Below are 17,589 nucleotides of genomic sequence, written 5' to 3' on the forward strand. Positions count from 1 at the left end.
CGTGGACAACACCAAAGGCCAAGTGGCCTTGCCCCTAAAATGCCTGATTGATACTTTTACTTCAGTGAAGAATGTGAGTACTATTTTCCCTCCACTGCAGGGCAGGCACGGTCGGGGCTCTATCTTCGTCTGGGCGTCGGGTAACGGCGGGCGGCGGGGCGACCACTGCTCCTGTGACGGCTACACCAACAGCATCTACACCATCTCCATCAGCAGCAGCACCCAGAGCGGACGCAGGCCCGACTACCAGGAGCTGTGCTCCTCCACCCTGGCCACGGCCTACAGCGGCGGGGAGGTCCAGAGCTCCAGAATGGTGAGTGTGTGTACTGTATGGATTTTGGTATGCATTAGGGGCCACACGGACCCCCATAACTCAGAGAGTTACAGACTAGTAAGAGTCCATTTGATTCCTAACTATCAATCATTTAGTTAACTGGCTCTCTGGTACTGTAGCAGTGTAAAAAAGACATGGCTGAGGCTGCAACCTTATAGTACACCATGACTTAACCCGTTAAGACTGGTAACGCATCTGTGTCATTTTAAGATTTCTTTGGCTATTCAAAAATAGCAGATCTACAAGCTCATAGCATGCGCTATGAGCTTGTAGATCTGCTATTTTTTGAAAAATCCTGAAAAATGTGTGCAAATCTTTGGATATATGTATTTTTAAAGCGAACATTTGTAACTCAAATCTTTTCTTCTGGGGGATTCTACAAATGTCTTCTAAATCCTAACAGTTTTTTGAAAAAACATATTTGCTATAATATCAGTGGTTCTCAAAAATGATATGGCGTGGGCCCCCTTCTCAAAATATTTTGTTCCAGGGACCCCCATAAGTTGTAAGAGAGTCAAAAATGTTCGCTTTAAAAATATATATATTCAAAGATTTGCACACATTTTCAAGATTAAAAAAAAATAGCAGATCTACAAGCTCATAGCGCTGATAGGCTCGTCCACTTGGTGGACGACGACAAAAAGCCAAACAAGCCTTCATGCCAGACTCCTTCCTGAAATCAAATGGAAATTATATTTTCCGGAGGGAGGGGCTTTACCAGGCTAATACCCATGTCCAAGCATCGACAATAACGTTGACTATACCAGTGGTTCTCAAACTTTTTCATGTCAAGGACCCCTAAATTGACACTTATTAGCCCGCGGACCCCCATTTGAAAAGATATGCCAGGGACCCCCATAAGAGACGATTTTTACGGCTCTAGCAGTGATTCTCAACCATTTTAATTTCAAGGACCCCCAGTTTGACATGCATTAGGGCAACGGACCCCCATTTAATGGCATTTATATCTCTGGGACCACAATTTATATTGTAAAATCAATGTTAGTTTAACTCTGAGAGTGTCCAAATGGAACCAAATGGACCCGTTAGGGTCCATTTGGTTCCATTTGGACACTCTCAGAGTTACAGACCCATAAAGGTCCATTTGGTTCCTATCCATCATTTAGCTGGGGACCCCCTGGAGCCCCCTCAAGTACCCCTGGGGGTCCCCGGACCCCACTTTGAGAACCAATGGACTATACTGTCTACCCTAGCAAACAGGCACACATGGCTATAACACCTAAATCTAACACACCCGTTATTAATTTGATTAGCTGCAGCCGCGTTGCGTACTAGCCCACTATGTTTTTACCCTTCTGTACTTTTTAACCTATACAAGAAAACAAACTACAAAATCAGCCTAGGGTTTCGTGCCTCTTTAAAATAATAGTACGATGACATTCCAATTGCTTTGTGTGACCCTAATGCCTCCCAATGAAATGAATTGCATTTAAACAGGTCAATTTATCCGGATATAAAGACATGACACCGATGACTTATTTGCCTCTAAAACCGAGCATGCAAACTGTAAATATGCAGTTTTGCCAGCATCCATTACAGACTAATGTGTGCTATAAATCTAGCCTAAATTGTCATTGGTTATTGTGCCCGCCGTTAGTTTTATGCAAAAGGAAAGAGCATAAGAATTACCCTGGAGAAGCTTATTGCTACGTTGCTGTCAATATTTTTGAAGCACTGGGGTAAAAATTTACATTTTCCAACATAACATCCTAATAAAGATATGTGCTCAGCAGTTCTGGGAGGGATTCGTTTCAAGCACCCACTTGGCTTAACCCATTGAGACCTGAAGCCGATTCTACATGTCTCCTAAATCTCAAGTTTTCTGAAAAACGTGTGTTTCTATATCAGTGGTGCTCAAACCTTTTTCATGTCAAGGACCCCCAAACTTATATGTATTTGGCTGCGGACCCCCATCAAAAAATTGACTGCGGACACCCATCAAAATTCCAGGGGGTCCCTGGAATTTTGTTCCAGGGACCCCCCAGAAGCAAAGATTTGAGTTAAAAATGTTCGCTTTAAAAATATATATTCAAAGATTTACACACATTTTCAAAAATAGCAGATCTACAAGCTCGTAGTGCGGCACTCGGTGCCGCGCTATGAGCTTGTATATCTGCTATTTTTGAATAGCCCAAGGTGTAAAATAATGCTTTTTAGCTCAAATCTAAAAATGACACAGTTCCAGGTCTCAATGGGGTAATCACTTTCAGATGGCTCAACTAACTTTGGAGCGTTTGGCTACCATGATCTGAGCGTATAGTGGGAGCTGAGATACCTTTGCTGACAGCTAGCACCCAGCGTAATGCCATTTCAAGCTGGGCCACAGGTAACAAGACTGGGCCAAAAGAATGCAACTGGACCGTGTATGAAACAATGTGAAATGGATACAGGAATGGTGGTCCTTGAGGGGGTTCCAGGGCGTTCCCAGTTAAATGATTGAACGATAATTAGGAACCAAATGGACCCTCATCGGTCTGTACCTCTGAGAGTGTTGGAATACCTCTTAGAATATCCAAATGTCCACCTGATAGTTCATTTTGTTTAACCAGAGGATCCCATTCAACACGAGCACGGTTCACTGTTGGGAGAAATTTGAAACTATACGGTGCTTGGGGTCTAAGATAGTCAGGGTCATCTTGTGTTTGGAATAGGTTGATTATTGCAGTGTTTCCCAACCCTGCTGTAGTGCCAAAGATCACAGGGGATGTATGAGGCCTTGTCTGTTTCCGTCCGTGCGTGCGTGCGTGCGTGTGTGCGTGCGTGCACACATGTGGAGGGTCTCAGCTCTTGTCAGATGTAAGAAGGGGGTAATCCGTGCGCATCGTGCATGTAGAGTGTGGCGCAGTGCTTGGCAAGCTTATAGTGCCGTTGTACTTATTGAGTCAGCTGATGACTTCATTGGTGAGCAATGTGCTGTTCATAGCAGTGAAGTCATCGTATACCCCAGTGTATTCTGGACCTCAGCCAAGTAAGATGCACACATCCCCCTGAAGTTGGAGTGTGACAAACATGGTATAGGAAGAAAGTTTCCACAGCATTGTAGAAGGCTTAAGTCTGGTCCATTTCTCATTGGAAGTATCATCTCGTTGCTGTCGGATGGAAACCTTTGTGCTTTGTTACGTCCAAAACAGATTTTTATTATTATTTAAAAAAACAACATTTATATAGTGAAAATAACCGATCTACAAGCTCACAACGTGTCGCGATGCGACACGTTGTGAGCTTGTAGATCGTCTATTTTCACTACTTTTGTGTGACACTTTTGCATGATGAAGTAGGGCATTAATTTACGCGAAAACATGCACATGTGAAATGTCTGTCAGCAACGATTTGTGCTTGTCCATTTTTTTGAACGTTGCGATATAAAGCATATTGTCTGACAGACAGGCCTATATGTCCATCCATATATCCACAGAACAAGGGAAGCACTAGTTGCTTGAAACAAGTGTTTTCATTTCTTTAAGCTTGGTTGGGCGTGTTATCCATAATCCATACACGGCCGTCGGCCACACTGAATTCACAACAAGCAACAGCATAGCTGTTTTTGATTACATTTACTTTACTTAGTGTGGCGTTGCATCCAAAAGACTTTGGGAACTATTTGATTGGGAGTTTGAAAGCTAGATGGTGTTCAGTGAGTGATACGACATCCCATAGCCGGCTGGAGGGATGATTTCTCTCCGATCGGCTAGTCCGTTGTTATGTCAACCGGCAGCATTCCATAGGCTGGAGGGAGAATTGCTCTGCAATTGGCTAGTTCGTTAAGCCAATGGTGTAACTTCAGCTCAGTATCAAACCCAGTCAGTCATTTTAACTGCATCAAGGACTCAGTCAGTCAACGACATTCACGATTATAGGACAAAAACAAGACTATACGTCAACACCTAGCATAATGGCTGGAGCGTGTATGCAATGCTGGAGAGCTTTTAATTTGTAATAACGTATACAGGAAGTGGTGACACTCAACCGCTATAGTCTAGGTTGGAGGCCAAACAGATTGTGGCGTCAATTATTCACACATGCTTTTGTTGGACTGTGTATAGCTAAGGTGAAATAGAGATCGTTTCCAGACACGCCACCATTGTTCTTTTGAGGTAAGAACTTTTTGTAGGGATATATACTCATGACCCATAAAAACGGTTCCGTGTTCCCATTGTTTGGGAAACACTGGGTTATGGGATGCATGTCCACAAGGCTATGGCACGCAACTAGGCTAGCCAATCGGGGCTGTCCATTTGCATGGGACTCACTGCCACCTAGTTGCAACGCTTCAGTCCTTCTGGCACTTCTCATCTATCTCCTCCACACAGCTCCTACACTGACACACTCTTGGACAGAAAAAGATGGAGAGAGAGAAGGAGTGTGCATGGCTAACCCGACACCACGCTGTCAAACACACGATCCGACACACTGGACACAGACATGGAGGGAGAGAGGCCTTTCACACCAAGAAATATAACTATAAAGAGATAGTTTTACAAATCGCTCTCTAACTCAAGTAGATGGCAGAGTCCACACCACAACTATATCAAAGACAATGGTGAACTATATAGTAATAGTGCTTGGTGTGAAGTGCCCTATAGAGCATTGGTTCTCAAAGTGGGGTCCGGGGATCCCCAGGGGTCCTTGAGGGAGTTCCAGGGGGTCCCCAGCTAAATGATAGATTAGGCACCAAATGGACCCTTATGGGTCTGTACCTCTGAGAGTGTACAAATGGAACCAAATGGACCCTAACGGGTCCATTTGGTTCCATTTGTACACTCTCAGAGTTAAATTGACATAGATTTTACATTATAAATTGCGGTCCAAGTGATAGAAATGCCATTAAATGGGGGTCTGTAGCCCTAATGCATGTCAAACTGGGGGGTCCTTGAAATTAAAATGGTTGAGAATCACTGCTAGAGCCGTAAAAAATCTTCTCTTATGGGGGTCCCTGGCATATCTTTTGAAATGGGGGTCCGCGGGCTAATAAGTGTCAATTTGGGGGTCCTTGACATGAAAAAGTTTGAGAACCACTGCTATAGAGACCACGCACCTGACGTGCACTGCACGCATGTGTACACACACGGGAGACAGACCCTGTTCAGTTAAAGTCCATGTCTGATTAACACCAACATTGTTGGTGTTAATCAACAGGTCAAAGTTGTTCCACTTGAGGAGACGCATCTGTGTAGTTTGCATGTTTCAATTGTGTGCTATAGTGCCACCCTTTGGCCAATGGTTTTGAGTTTCATTTCTGGACGTTTGGTATAGCTCTCTACCACCATACTGCCAAGTTTCCTAAAAAAAACCTACTGCAGGGTTAAGCCAGAACTGCAAAAAACGGCGGAACAATAATAATAACAAAACTAACAAATATTAAAGGGTACCTATGCACCCTTTAGTTTGGCCCCCTAATAAACATTCCAAATTTGAAGGTTTGTCTACAGTATATGGCTACATGTCTATATGATGGAGCTTGCACAAAAACAAATTTAACCCTCTGATTTACCCCTATAAAGCAGTGTTTTTTAACCGGTGGTCCGGGGACCACAAGTGGTCCTTGGGGGGGGTACCAGGGAGTCCCCAGGGAAATGAGTTAACATAGCGTCACAATCATTTTAACCACTTAGCTTTGGCTATTCAAAAATAGCAGATCTACAAGCTCATAGCGCTATGAGCTTGTAGATCTGCTATTTGTAGCTTGTAGCTTGTAGATCTTGAAAATGTGTGCATATCTTTGACTTTGAATATATATATATTTTTAAAGCGAACATTTTTAACTCAAATCTTTCCTTCTGAGGGGGTCCCTGGCACAAAACATTTTCAGATAGGGGTCTGCGGCCAAATGTATATCAATTTAGGGGTCCTTGGCATGAAAAAGGGTTGAAAACCACTGCTATAAACCTGTGATATGTGACAGTGAAACTAATCCTGATTCTACATGTGTATCACCAGGTTACGTTGGATCTGAAACAGGGCTGTAACAAGGACCATTCTGGGACCTCGGTGTCCTCCCCCATCGCTGCAGGGATCATCGCTCTCGCCTTGGATGCCAAGTAACCAGCCGCCCCCCCCCCCCCACACAGCAAATCAATACATAAACCACATTAGCGATCAATAAGTATGATCAATCCGTTTGTCTTTGTCTGTTTGACCCTGTCTCAGCCCGGTGCTAACATGGAGGGATGTGCAGCACATTATTGTGAGAACGTCACAGACGGCTCACCTCAACGCTCCCGACTGGCACGTTAACGGAGCTGGATTCAAGGGTAATAAATGATACCAGATTATAGGGGTGCAACATTTAACCCATTAAGACCTGAGGCGATTCTTAAAAATGTTTTTTTTGGAAAAAAAATAAAAAAAAAATGTTTTCAAGATTTTTCAAAAATAGCAGATCTACAAGCTCATGGCGCGGCACTCGGTGCCGCGCTATGAGCTTGTAGATCTGCTATTTTTGAATAGCCAAAGAAATCTAAAGTGACACAGATGCGTTCCAGGTCTTAAAGGATTAATTGAACTAATCGGTTTAATCCGTTATATAAATACATAATCTAATAATCCACTTTAATGCATTTGTTAAATAAAATAATTTTCAAAAATTGCGACGGTAAGCAGGTCTACGAGCTAGCAGATCGGCTATTTTCCCTATTTTGTGTGAAACTGTTGTATGACGAAGTATAAAATAGGGCTTAAGAGGATAATCAGAGTAATCGATTCAGTCAATTATAAAAAAAATGATTTTTTTTTTTTTGCACTGATTCGTTGATATATAGTTTTTAAATAGCCCAAAAAACTTGCTTCTTCATTATTGATTATTATTAATCACAAAAGGAATTGATGAAATTATCGCTGAGAAGACAATCCATAGTTGCAGCCCTAGATTATTAATTGAAAACCATTTTCTTCTTTCAATATTTGCATTTAATAGTTAAAATAATCAGAAAAATGTAATTATAACGACTGTGAGTGCGTGCGTGCGCGTGCGTGCGTGTGTTTGTATGTGTGTAGCATGTTATGTAGACAGATGCCAGGTCATTTGTAGACCTGGCATTCTATAGTGTCTATAGTTTCAATGTACAGATTATTGTTTTTCTTACCTATGATCCTTACTATCTATTAGTAACTAATACTATTACTATCTCTATGCATTTCTTGTATTACCTCGCGTTTTCCTTGCTTACTGTAAATCGCTCTGGATTAAGCTAAATGCCTAAATTGTGTCTGTCTGTCTGTCTGTCTGTCTGTCTGTCTGTCTGTCTGTCTGTCTGTCTGTCTGTCTGCGTGCTTGTGCTTGTGTGCGTGTGCGTGTGCGTGTGTGTGTGTGTGTGTCAGTGAGTCACCTGTATGGCTTCGGCCTGCTGGATGCAGAGAGGATGGTGAAGGAGGCAGAGAGATGGAAACAGCTCCCGCTCCATCGCCTGTGTGAAGAGGAGGCCCCCATACAACAGAGCAGGTGGTGTAACTTGTCTGTCACATTTATCTCTGCTGGAGCACTCTTCCACATCCACAGTGGTGGAAGAAGTACTCAAATGTTTTTTACTTAAGTAAAAGTATTAATACCATAAGGTAGAAATGCTCTGTTTACAAGTAAAAGTCCAGTAATCAAAATTGACTTGAGTAAAAGTAAAAGTACTGAAACTTACCACACTTGATCAAAATGCTATTCTGAAATAGATTTCATATTTTTTCAATTACAGTAGCTACATTCGTTGATTGTGTCATAAACCATAAGGCAGGGGTCTTCAACAGGGGGTCCGGGACCACTAGGGGGTCCTCAGAGTTACTACAAGGGGTCCGCTAAATCTTTGTGTGAGAGGATTCTTTCTTTTTTTACATTAACCACTTGAACCCTAACATCCCTTTTCTGAGGAGAACTTTAGCCAAAAATAGCCGATCTACAAGCGCTGCGAGGCGTTGTGAGCTTGTAGATCGGCTATTTTTGGCAAAGAGCTATAATGTAGGTGTAGAGGGAAAAAAGAGCAGCAAAAGTTTATCTGAAACACAATTTTATACAATATAGAGGGGGTCCCTGCTTCATCTCTCTCTCAGCTGGGGGTCCTTGGCCTGAAAACGTTGAAGACCCCTGCCATAAGGAAGTCCCAAGGTTCAAGATTATTTATTGTTGCGTCTGGTGTACAGTTACATAAGCCTCGCGTGGCCAGACAATATCACACGACACACTGCCGAGGGCTAAAGTGCATGCAATTTTGCAAAGGCAGATTCGGCTGGAACCAGGCTACAGTTACATAAGAGTACAAATTGGACATTACAGCAGCATAAAAACTGTGATAAACAGCAAGATATTAAAAAAGAGACGTTTTTTTTCCTTTTGTATACTCTGTATATAGTACGCAATAGCAGTTGGTATGTTATTCTACTATTTTGCATCAGCATGTTGAATGGTTTAAAAAGAGGCCAGTTTCTTTGTCATTTGCATAGCATGTCAAATTGACATGCTATGCAAATGACCAGAGTCATTGATCTTTGGCACTGGGGGGCTCTCTCTCTCGGGCCCTTATTATATACACGCATATTATGCATGCATTTATACATGGGACTTGGTGGGAGGATAAGCTTATGGCACAATGGACCTGAATTATGAAATCTTAGTCAGAACGCCAAGATCCGACTATAGCATTTTGATAGAGTGTGGTACGTTTGGCGTGATTTTGAGGTGTTTAAGATGTGTTTTGAGAGGCATCAGATATCAACCATGAACATGTCAATAATAGCCTACAGTATCTCTGTAATGGACAAAAGATAATTTAACCTATTCAATCCAGGGACGCATCTCTGTCATTTTCGATTTCTTTGGCTATTCAGAAATAGCAGATCTACAAGCTCATAGTGCGGCACTGAGTGCTGTGCGCTATGAGCTTGTAGATCTGCTATCTTTTAGAAAAATCTGAAAGAAATTGTGCAAATCTTTGAATATATATTTTGTAAAGCAAACATCCGCAAAATATTTTGTTCCAGGAACCCACAGAAGCAAAGACTTGAGTTACAATTGTTCGCTTTAAAAAATATATATATTCAAAGATTTGCAAAAATGTGAAGATTTTTCAAAAGAAATAGGAAATCTATACAAGCTCATATGAGCTTGTATAGATCTGCTATTTTTGAATAGCCAAAGCATAAAATAATGGTTTAACTGGTTACACAGATGCGTTCCCGGTCTTAACCCATTAAGACCTGGAACGCATCTGTGTCACTTTAGATTTCTTTGGCTATTCAAAAATAGCAGATCTACAAGCTCATAGCGCGGCACCGAGTGCCGCGCTATGAGCTTGTAGATCTGCTATTTTTGAAAAATCTTGGGAAAAAAAATCTTTTATATTTTTTTCAAAAAACGCATTTTTGAAAATTATTTTTAAAATAGAATATTAAATCAGACTTTACGCTCCTTTTTCCGCTGTCTCTCTCTCATCTCGTCCTCCTCTCCCTCCTCTGTGTGTTTGCATGTTGCTATAATGATGACAGGTCCATCCACCCGGGCTCTGTGGTGAGGTCAGTGTATACGAGCACAGGCTGCTCCGCTAACGGCCTGCAGCACGTGGCCTATGTGGAACACGTGGTCGTGCGCGCCACCATCGCCCACCACCACCGCGGCGACCTCTCCGTCACGCTCACGTCGCCCTCGGGCACCGTGTCTCAGCTGCTCGCTAACAGGTAGGACACTACACAGGCCCTATTGATGTCTTTTCTGTTTTTATTATTTTATTATTATACGACTAAAGCCCTATATAGTCAGGGGATATTAGCAGCATATTTTCCAATCTTGGAATAAATTCCTTACCAAAAACAATCTTCACCAATGTGTTTGTAAAGGTGTCTAGTAACCTTGGGCTAAAAACGGCCATAGCCATGTATACTTTTTGTGTAAAAAATTTAGATTGGGCCGTTTTTAGCCCAAGGAGTGGTTTTGGTGCAAAACAAATGATTGCAATGGATTCAGAATCATAAAAACACCCTAGTTTGACCCCTCACATGCTACTTAAAACATAATTAAATTTGGATTTTTTGGGGGGATTTTTTTTTAACCAAGGTTATGGTGGGTACCCCAACTTTAAGGAGCTGTAAAAAATTCTCCTAGGGATACTGAATTTCAGTCTTTGTGAGACGTGTTACTAGACACCTTTACAAACACATTGGTGAAGATTTTTTTTGGTAAGGAATTTAGTCCAATACTTTTTTAATATCCCCTGACTATATAGCTCACAATACGTTTAAAATAATTTAAATGATTAAATTTAAATGATTACAAATAATTGTACAATACAATAAAATAATAATTAAAAATAATTTCATAATAATATTTTTCCCCCCATATATTAAAAAAAACGTATGGAATAGTGAAAATAACAGCTCTACAAAGATCAGCTATTTTCACTATTCTTAAGTGGTGAATACATACTGTATTTCATACTATAAGTGTGGGTCCTGGGGAGACGCCAAATGCATCTTTTGGGTCTTGAGATGAAATGTTTGGGAACTGGCTGCCATTAGCCTGCCCTGGAGGGACGGTGGGGATCTGAGGTTATGAGGCCTAAATGTAACTTTGGGACCACACGTTGGTTCTCAACGTGGGGTCCAGTGACCCCCAGGGCATCCTTTGAGAGGCTTACAGTTGCTAGTGAGGACACAACACCAGAGGGAGCTGCACTAATCACGTTCAACCCAGATTTGGCTCAAGGGATTGTAATTCGTTCTCCTGCTATGTAATGCCACAAAAATGGGGAACGCCCTACCAACAGTCGTAAAGGAGTGTAAATCCCTACTCTCCTTCAAAACCGCTCTGAAAGAGCACTTGCAGGTGGCTGCAATTCCAAACTGAACCCTGTAAAAGTCAAAGCCTAGCCCCCCCCCCTCCTCAAACTGTTTACTGTACATATTTTAATTTGAGTTTTCTAACTGTTTTGATGATGATGGTTTGCATAGTAGTGTATATTTGTCTGTCAATAAATGTTTCGATGAATTGAGTACAAAGGACCCCAATGGAAACAAGCCATAGGCTTTCTTGGGTTTAAAATCCTCAGCAGACCTTGTATTTAACTGTACTTTCTGTGCTTTTTTTTTAGCAAACTGCTAATAAAGTATTCAATCAATCAATCAATCACAAACCAAATGGACCATTACGGGCATAGACATATAAAGGTAGACGCCTCCTTCGGCTCTGAGGCATTTGTATCTCGGGCGCCATTTTAGAGGAGGCAAGCTTCCGCGTGTGTCACAGAAGGGGGCGTTCGGTAGGCCAATCAGAGGCAGGTGGGGGCGGGTCTTTTTTCGTAAGAGGCAGCCGCGCAGCAAAAGTCAGTTAGACGAGCTGTGATTGGCCAGTATAGTCAACGCGCTGTTGGCCAGTAGTCACTTTGAATGGTACCTTGCCTCCTCTAAAATGCCGGCCGCGATACCAGTCGCTCCAACGAACTGCAGAGGCCAATGAGGTATCTAGGTTTCTATATCTATGATTACGGAAAATGTGTATGGTCGTGACTTGTGACAGTGCTGACTGTCAGTGGCGTGCACAGACATTTTGAGGGGCAGGTGCTCAAGTAAATTATACTTTTTTTTGTTTACTTGGTCTGCTCTTTTTTCCCTCTACACCTATACCTCTTTGCCAAAAATACCAGATCTACAAGCTCACAACGCCTGCGAGGCGTTGTGAGCTTGTAGATCTGCTATTTTTGGCTAAAGTTCTCCTCAGAAATGGGATGCTAGTGTTAATGTGAAAAATATCATATCACACAAAGATTTGGCGGCCCCCATGTAGTAACTCTGAGGACTCCCTAGGGGTCCCGGACCTCCTGTAGTAACTCTGAGGACCCCCTAGGGGGTCCCGGACCCCCTGTTGAAGACCCCTGAAATAGACTGTTACGGGGCCTCAGAGTAAAACGTGTATGTGTTTTTGCGGTTCAGGCCTCTGGACCACTCAGCGGAGGGCTTCAAGGACTGGGAGTTCATGACCACACACTGCTGGGGCGAGGAGGCGCGGGGCGACTGGAGTCTGGAGATCCGGGACACGCCCTCCGAGGACAGGAACGCCACGGAGCTGACGGGCAGGCTGAAGTGGTGGACGCTGGTGCTCTACGGCACCGTGGAGCAGCCGTACTCCTCCATGCGCCACGAACAGGCCCGGTCAGTGGAGACCACACCGGACGGCAGCACTGACCTCGCTGCTGAGGAATACAGCGGTGAGTACTAAAGCCTGATATATATATATATATACCATTGGTTCTCAAAGTGGGGTCCGGGGACCCCCAGGGGTCCTTTGGGGGGGTACCAGGGGGTCCCCAGCAAAATTAGTTAATATAGCGTCATTTTAACCACTTTAACCAGATTTTATACTTTGGCTATATTCAAAAATAGCAGATCTACAAGCTCATAGCCCGGCACCGAGTGCCGCACTATGAGCTTGTATATCTGCTATTTTTGAAAAATCCCTGGCACAAAAAAAAAAATCCCTGGCACAAATACATATAATTTTGGGGGTCCTTGACATGAAAAAGTTTGAGAACCACTGATCTGTACTTCGTCGCATGATGATGGTGTCCGCTTGTCAAAAATAGATTGTCTATTTTCGCTGAATGTTCGCCCCCCGGAATAGGGATGTGTTTTAAGCCCTATATACTTTGTTGTACGCTGAATAGCGGAGATAATAGCCGATCTACAAGCTCAGAACACGTCACGACGCATTGTGAAGTTGTGGATCTGCTATTTTAGAATTTTTTATTTTTTGGAACATTTTTAAATGTTTGAAATAAGTTATAGTTGGCTAACCTTTCCAACTTCACAGTACCGCAAAACAGCGGTACAATAGCAGATCGACAAGCTCACAACGCGTGGCGCTGGGGCGCGTTGTGAGCTTGTAGATCTGCTATTTTCAATTTCAGCATTCAACCAAGTGTAGGCACTCAAGGCCATCAAGGCACCATCAAAATACATTTTAGTCGACCAAATCAACTGTAGATTTAGTCGACTAAAATCTTATGATGTTTAGTCGACTAAAACTAGACTAACAGTAAAACATTTCAGATGACTAAAATATGACTAAACCTAATGGAATTTTATTCAAAAGACTATGACTAAAACTGAATAAAAATGTGCTGTCTAAATAAACACTGCTTCCAGCTCAATGCGATGATCACGTCTTGTCATATCACGGCTGAACAAAGACAATGATTCATTGGACTTATTGGAACATTTTAGACTAGAATTTCTTTTACCTGAGTTTGGGGGGGTCTTTCATTATCATGCTGTTGCCATGACGATGGAGGGATGTTTGTGTGCTGATGATGCGTGTTGCTTTGCCCTTCCAGGACCCTGTGACCCAGAATGCAGTGATGATGGCTGCGAGGGGCCCGGTGCCCAGCAGTGTGTCACATGTCTACACTTCTTCCTCAAGTTCAAGAACAACACAAGGTCAGAGCCATCACACACACCGTACTATACAGGATTTAGCAGTGATTCTCAACCGTTTTAATTTCAAGGACCCCCAGTTTGACATGCATTAGGGCTACGGACCCCCATTTAATGGCATCTCTATCTCTGGGACCCCAATTCATATCGTAAAATCAATGTTAATTTAACTCTGAGAGTGTACAAATGGAACACTCTTCATTCTTCAATTTGTACACTCTCAGAGTTACAGACCCATAAGGGTCCATTTGGTCCCTATCCATCATTTAGCTGGGGACCCCCTGGAACCCCCTCAAGTACCCCTGGGGGTCCCCGGACCCCACTTTGAGAACCAATGCTATACAGCACATACTGTACAGTAGCATGCAAATGTTCTGTAGCTATTATAAATCATCCATTCATCCAATGTGCTTGTCCTCCATACAAATGCATTTATGAAAAATGTTACTTTAATATTAACGCTTTAAGAACGGAAACGCATCTGTGTAACCACTTTAACCTTTATTTTATACTTTGGCTTTTCAAAAATAGCAGATCTACAAGCTCATAGCGCGGCACAGAGTGCCGCGATATGAGCTTGTATATCTGCTATTTATTTATTTTTAGTTTGGGCAAATCTTTGTATATATATTTTTTTTAAAGTGAACATTTTGAACTCAAATCTTTGCTTCTGGGGGATTCTACAAATGTCTTCTAAATCCTAACCATTAAAAAAAAAATGTATATTGTTATATTTATCAGTGGTGCTCAAACCTTTTCATGTCAAGGACCCACAAAATTATATGTATTTGCCCGCGGACCCCCATCTCAACATATTTTGTTCCAGGGACCCCCAGAAGAAAATATTTGACTTAAAAGTTTACTCAGTATTTACTCAGTATTTCAAATTTTCAGTACTTTTACTTCTACTCCACTACATGTCAGAGGCAAATATTGTACTGGCAGAGATGTGCGCTCCACTGAGCATGTGAACCTTTCTAGGTTTTTTTAGTCATGGCTGCCAGTTCCCACCTGATGTTGTGAGGGAGTTCTGACTGCTCCACACCGTACTGAATAACTACTAGCTTGCATAATGTCTTCAGTGTTGGACTTATATCTAAGATATACAGATCATCAGAGAGTTCGCCTCCTAAGAGTATGATACGATCTCCCACCATGCAACATGCACCACAATACATCGGAGAAGGGCCGTTTCCCTTGAGTTCAACCTTATTCCAGGTGAAGGTCACTGGGTTGAATTTCCACACATCATTTAAGTATTTACGGTCGTTGCCACCATATATGTACAGCTCTCCATTGTAGGCAAAGGCTGAATGACCAAAGCGTCCTTCTGGGAGAGGCTGTGCAGGAGGTGTGTTCAGCCAGTTGTTGGTCTCTGTGTCAAACACTCTGATGTTGTAGATGACTCCCTGGTCCCCATAGCCCCCAAATACAAACATCTTTGTCCCGATGATGGTGGCAGAGTGACTATCTGAAGCAGGTGGTGGAGTTCCTCTGGTGTTAATTAAAGCCCAGACCATTGTGGTGGTGTCCAACTTGTACATGTCATTAGTCAGTCCTGGAGTGGATCCTCCATAGATATACATGACCTTCTCCAAGACACAGGCTGTGTGGTAATACCTCGCCTCTGGAACAGTTCCAGAAATCTCAGGCTTGAACCATCTGTGGGAGTCGACATCAAATCCATAGAGCAGGTTGCAGTAAGGATATCCTCCCCAGATGTAGATGCAATCTGCTATAAGTACAGCTGTGTGGCCCCAGCGCCTGGAGGGAACATCAGGGGGACCTTCTCCTCTTCCATTTGTCCATGGGGGCAACTTCCTCCAGCGCAGAGACACTGTGTTAAAGATGTGGACTGCCATCTGAACTCTGTTTTTCTTCTTACTGTATTCTTCAAATGAGTACACCTTGTGTCCGACTACCACAGCAGCTGGGCTGGAATCAACATGTCCTTTCAGATGTATCGTCCAGTGAAACATTTCACACACCAGCACCACTGTGAATCAGTGCAAGTAATTTGCAGAAAGGGTGTTAGAAGGCAGGGCAATATACTCCCAGAAGTGGCTGAATGGTGTTGTGTTAGAAAATACAATAACGACATTTAAAAGGACAATTACATCTGATGTCATAATGATGTTGTGATATCATTGTGTGATGACATCATTATATGGAATAGCTAATGACGTTACTCAACCTGAATGTCTAATGTCTGAGCTAAATCTATGATCAGAATTTTGTCAGTACTATGACATTTCCATATTTGGGCTTTATCATAAAGATTTGCACACATTTTCAAGATTTCTTTCCTCTAAAAATAGCAGATCTACAAGCTTGAATAGCCAAATAAATCTTAAAATTACACAGATGCGTTCCCGGTCCCTTTTGTATACTTATTATTCATGCTTACTTATACTTTTAATAGAGAAAATACCCAATCCATAAGCTCATAAAGCCTTGCGTCTGAACAAACTATTTTGGAAAATGTGTGAACGTCTTTGAAAGATTTCGCCTGTAATGACAAGCCCTTAAAATAGCTACTGCACATGCTTTAGACCTGTGGCTTTCAAACATTTTCATGTGAAGGACCCCTGAATTGATAGGTATTTGGCCACGGACCCGACCCCCATTTAAAAATAAATTGTGACAGGGACCACCATAACAGGAAAAAAACTGGAACATTTATTTTACAATTTGGCAAGATTTTTCTCAAATAGCAGAGCTACAATCTCACAAGGCGTTGCGTCAGGCTTTGAGCTTGTAGATCGGTTATTTTCGCCTAAAGGATAAACTGGGGTTAAAGTGGTTAAACCGATGTTGATGCTACTGTATATATTTACTCATTTTGCTGGCGCTGCATGGCGACCTCCTGGAACCCCCTCAAGGACCCCTGGGGGTCCCCGGACACCACTTTGAGAGGCATTGCTTTGGACTAAACCTTATTCCTCAATAATGATTACATACATGAAGAAGCACACGTCTGGGACTCCCTCTGCTCACTGATCAATGCACATGACAGAACACTTTGTTATGGAAGCACTCAGACAGTCTCTCATGAGCACTTAGAATCACATTTCATCAACATGGAGGAAAGATTCATCCACAGGAGCTACTTCCACTGATATCATTCTCACTGCCATAGGGCAGAGAATCCCAGTGGTGGAAAAAAGTACTCAAATGTTACTATACTGCAATGTAGAAATACTCTGTTACAAGTAAAAGTCCGGAATTCAACGTTTACTTGTAAAAGTGTAAAAGAGTAAAAGTACAAAAGTATTGGTATGAAAATGTACCAAAAGTACAAAGTACTCATTATGCATTGCGACAAATTGTGTAGATTTGTAGATCACTTTGTAGAATTTGATTATTATTACAAAACACACTAACCACTTACATATTTTTTCGGCCATTCGAAAATAGCTGATCTACAAGCTCACAATGCGTCGCGATGCAACGCATTGTGAGCTTGTAGATCGGCTATTTTCAATAGATTTTTTTTACATTTTGAACTTGCGAAATTGTACATCCTGATCCTGCACAATGAGTACTTTTACTTTTGGTACTTTGCGTATATTTTGAAGCCGACATTTTTGCACTTTTACTCAAGTACATTTTGAATACGGAATACGGGAGAGTATATCTACATTGCAGTATTGAGACTTTCATACTTAAGTAAAACTTGAGTATACTTCTTCCATCACTGCCACTATATCCCATTCTGTCACCTCTCCCAGAGCCTTATAAGAGAGTTATGACACTAGCGTTGACTCCCATTGTAAGAATAATGGAATGCGGAAGTGCTCCCTGTCTATACCAATGAGATAGTTCCAATGTTT

The 17,589-nt window shown here is 42.2% G+C and overlaps 1 protein-coding gene across 1 annotated transcript in view; it reads left to right on the forward strand.

Moving 5' to 3' along the window:
* Positions 1-17,589, forward strand: part of pcsk5a (proprotein convertase subtilisin/kexin type 5a) — a gene marked incomplete at both ends in the record, with an annotated part of 129,091 nt that overhangs the window by 10,948 nt on the left and 100,554 nt on the right. The window contains 7 exons of the mRNA XM_084047067.1: positions 101-313; positions 6,293-6,393; positions 6,503-6,606; positions 7,673-7,793; positions 9,821-10,009; positions 12,257-12,531; positions 13,657-13,759. Of these exons, the coding sequence (XP_083903193.1) occupies positions 101-313; positions 6,293-6,393; positions 6,503-6,606; positions 7,673-7,793; positions 9,821-10,009; positions 12,257-12,531; positions 13,657-13,759 (1,106 nt within the window). The remainder of the gene's footprint in view (positions 1-100; positions 314-6,292; positions 6,394-6,502; positions 6,607-7,672; positions 7,794-9,820; positions 10,010-12,256; positions 12,532-13,656; positions 13,760-17,589) is intronic.

Source organism: Gymnoscopelus microlampas (genome assembly GCF_963454915.1).
Source record: "Gymnoscopelus microlampas genome assembly, chromosome: 21".
In the NCBI taxonomy this organism is placed as follows: domain Eukaryota; kingdom Metazoa; phylum Chordata; class Actinopteri; order Myctophiformes; family Myctophidae; genus Gymnoscopelus; species Gymnoscopelus microlampas.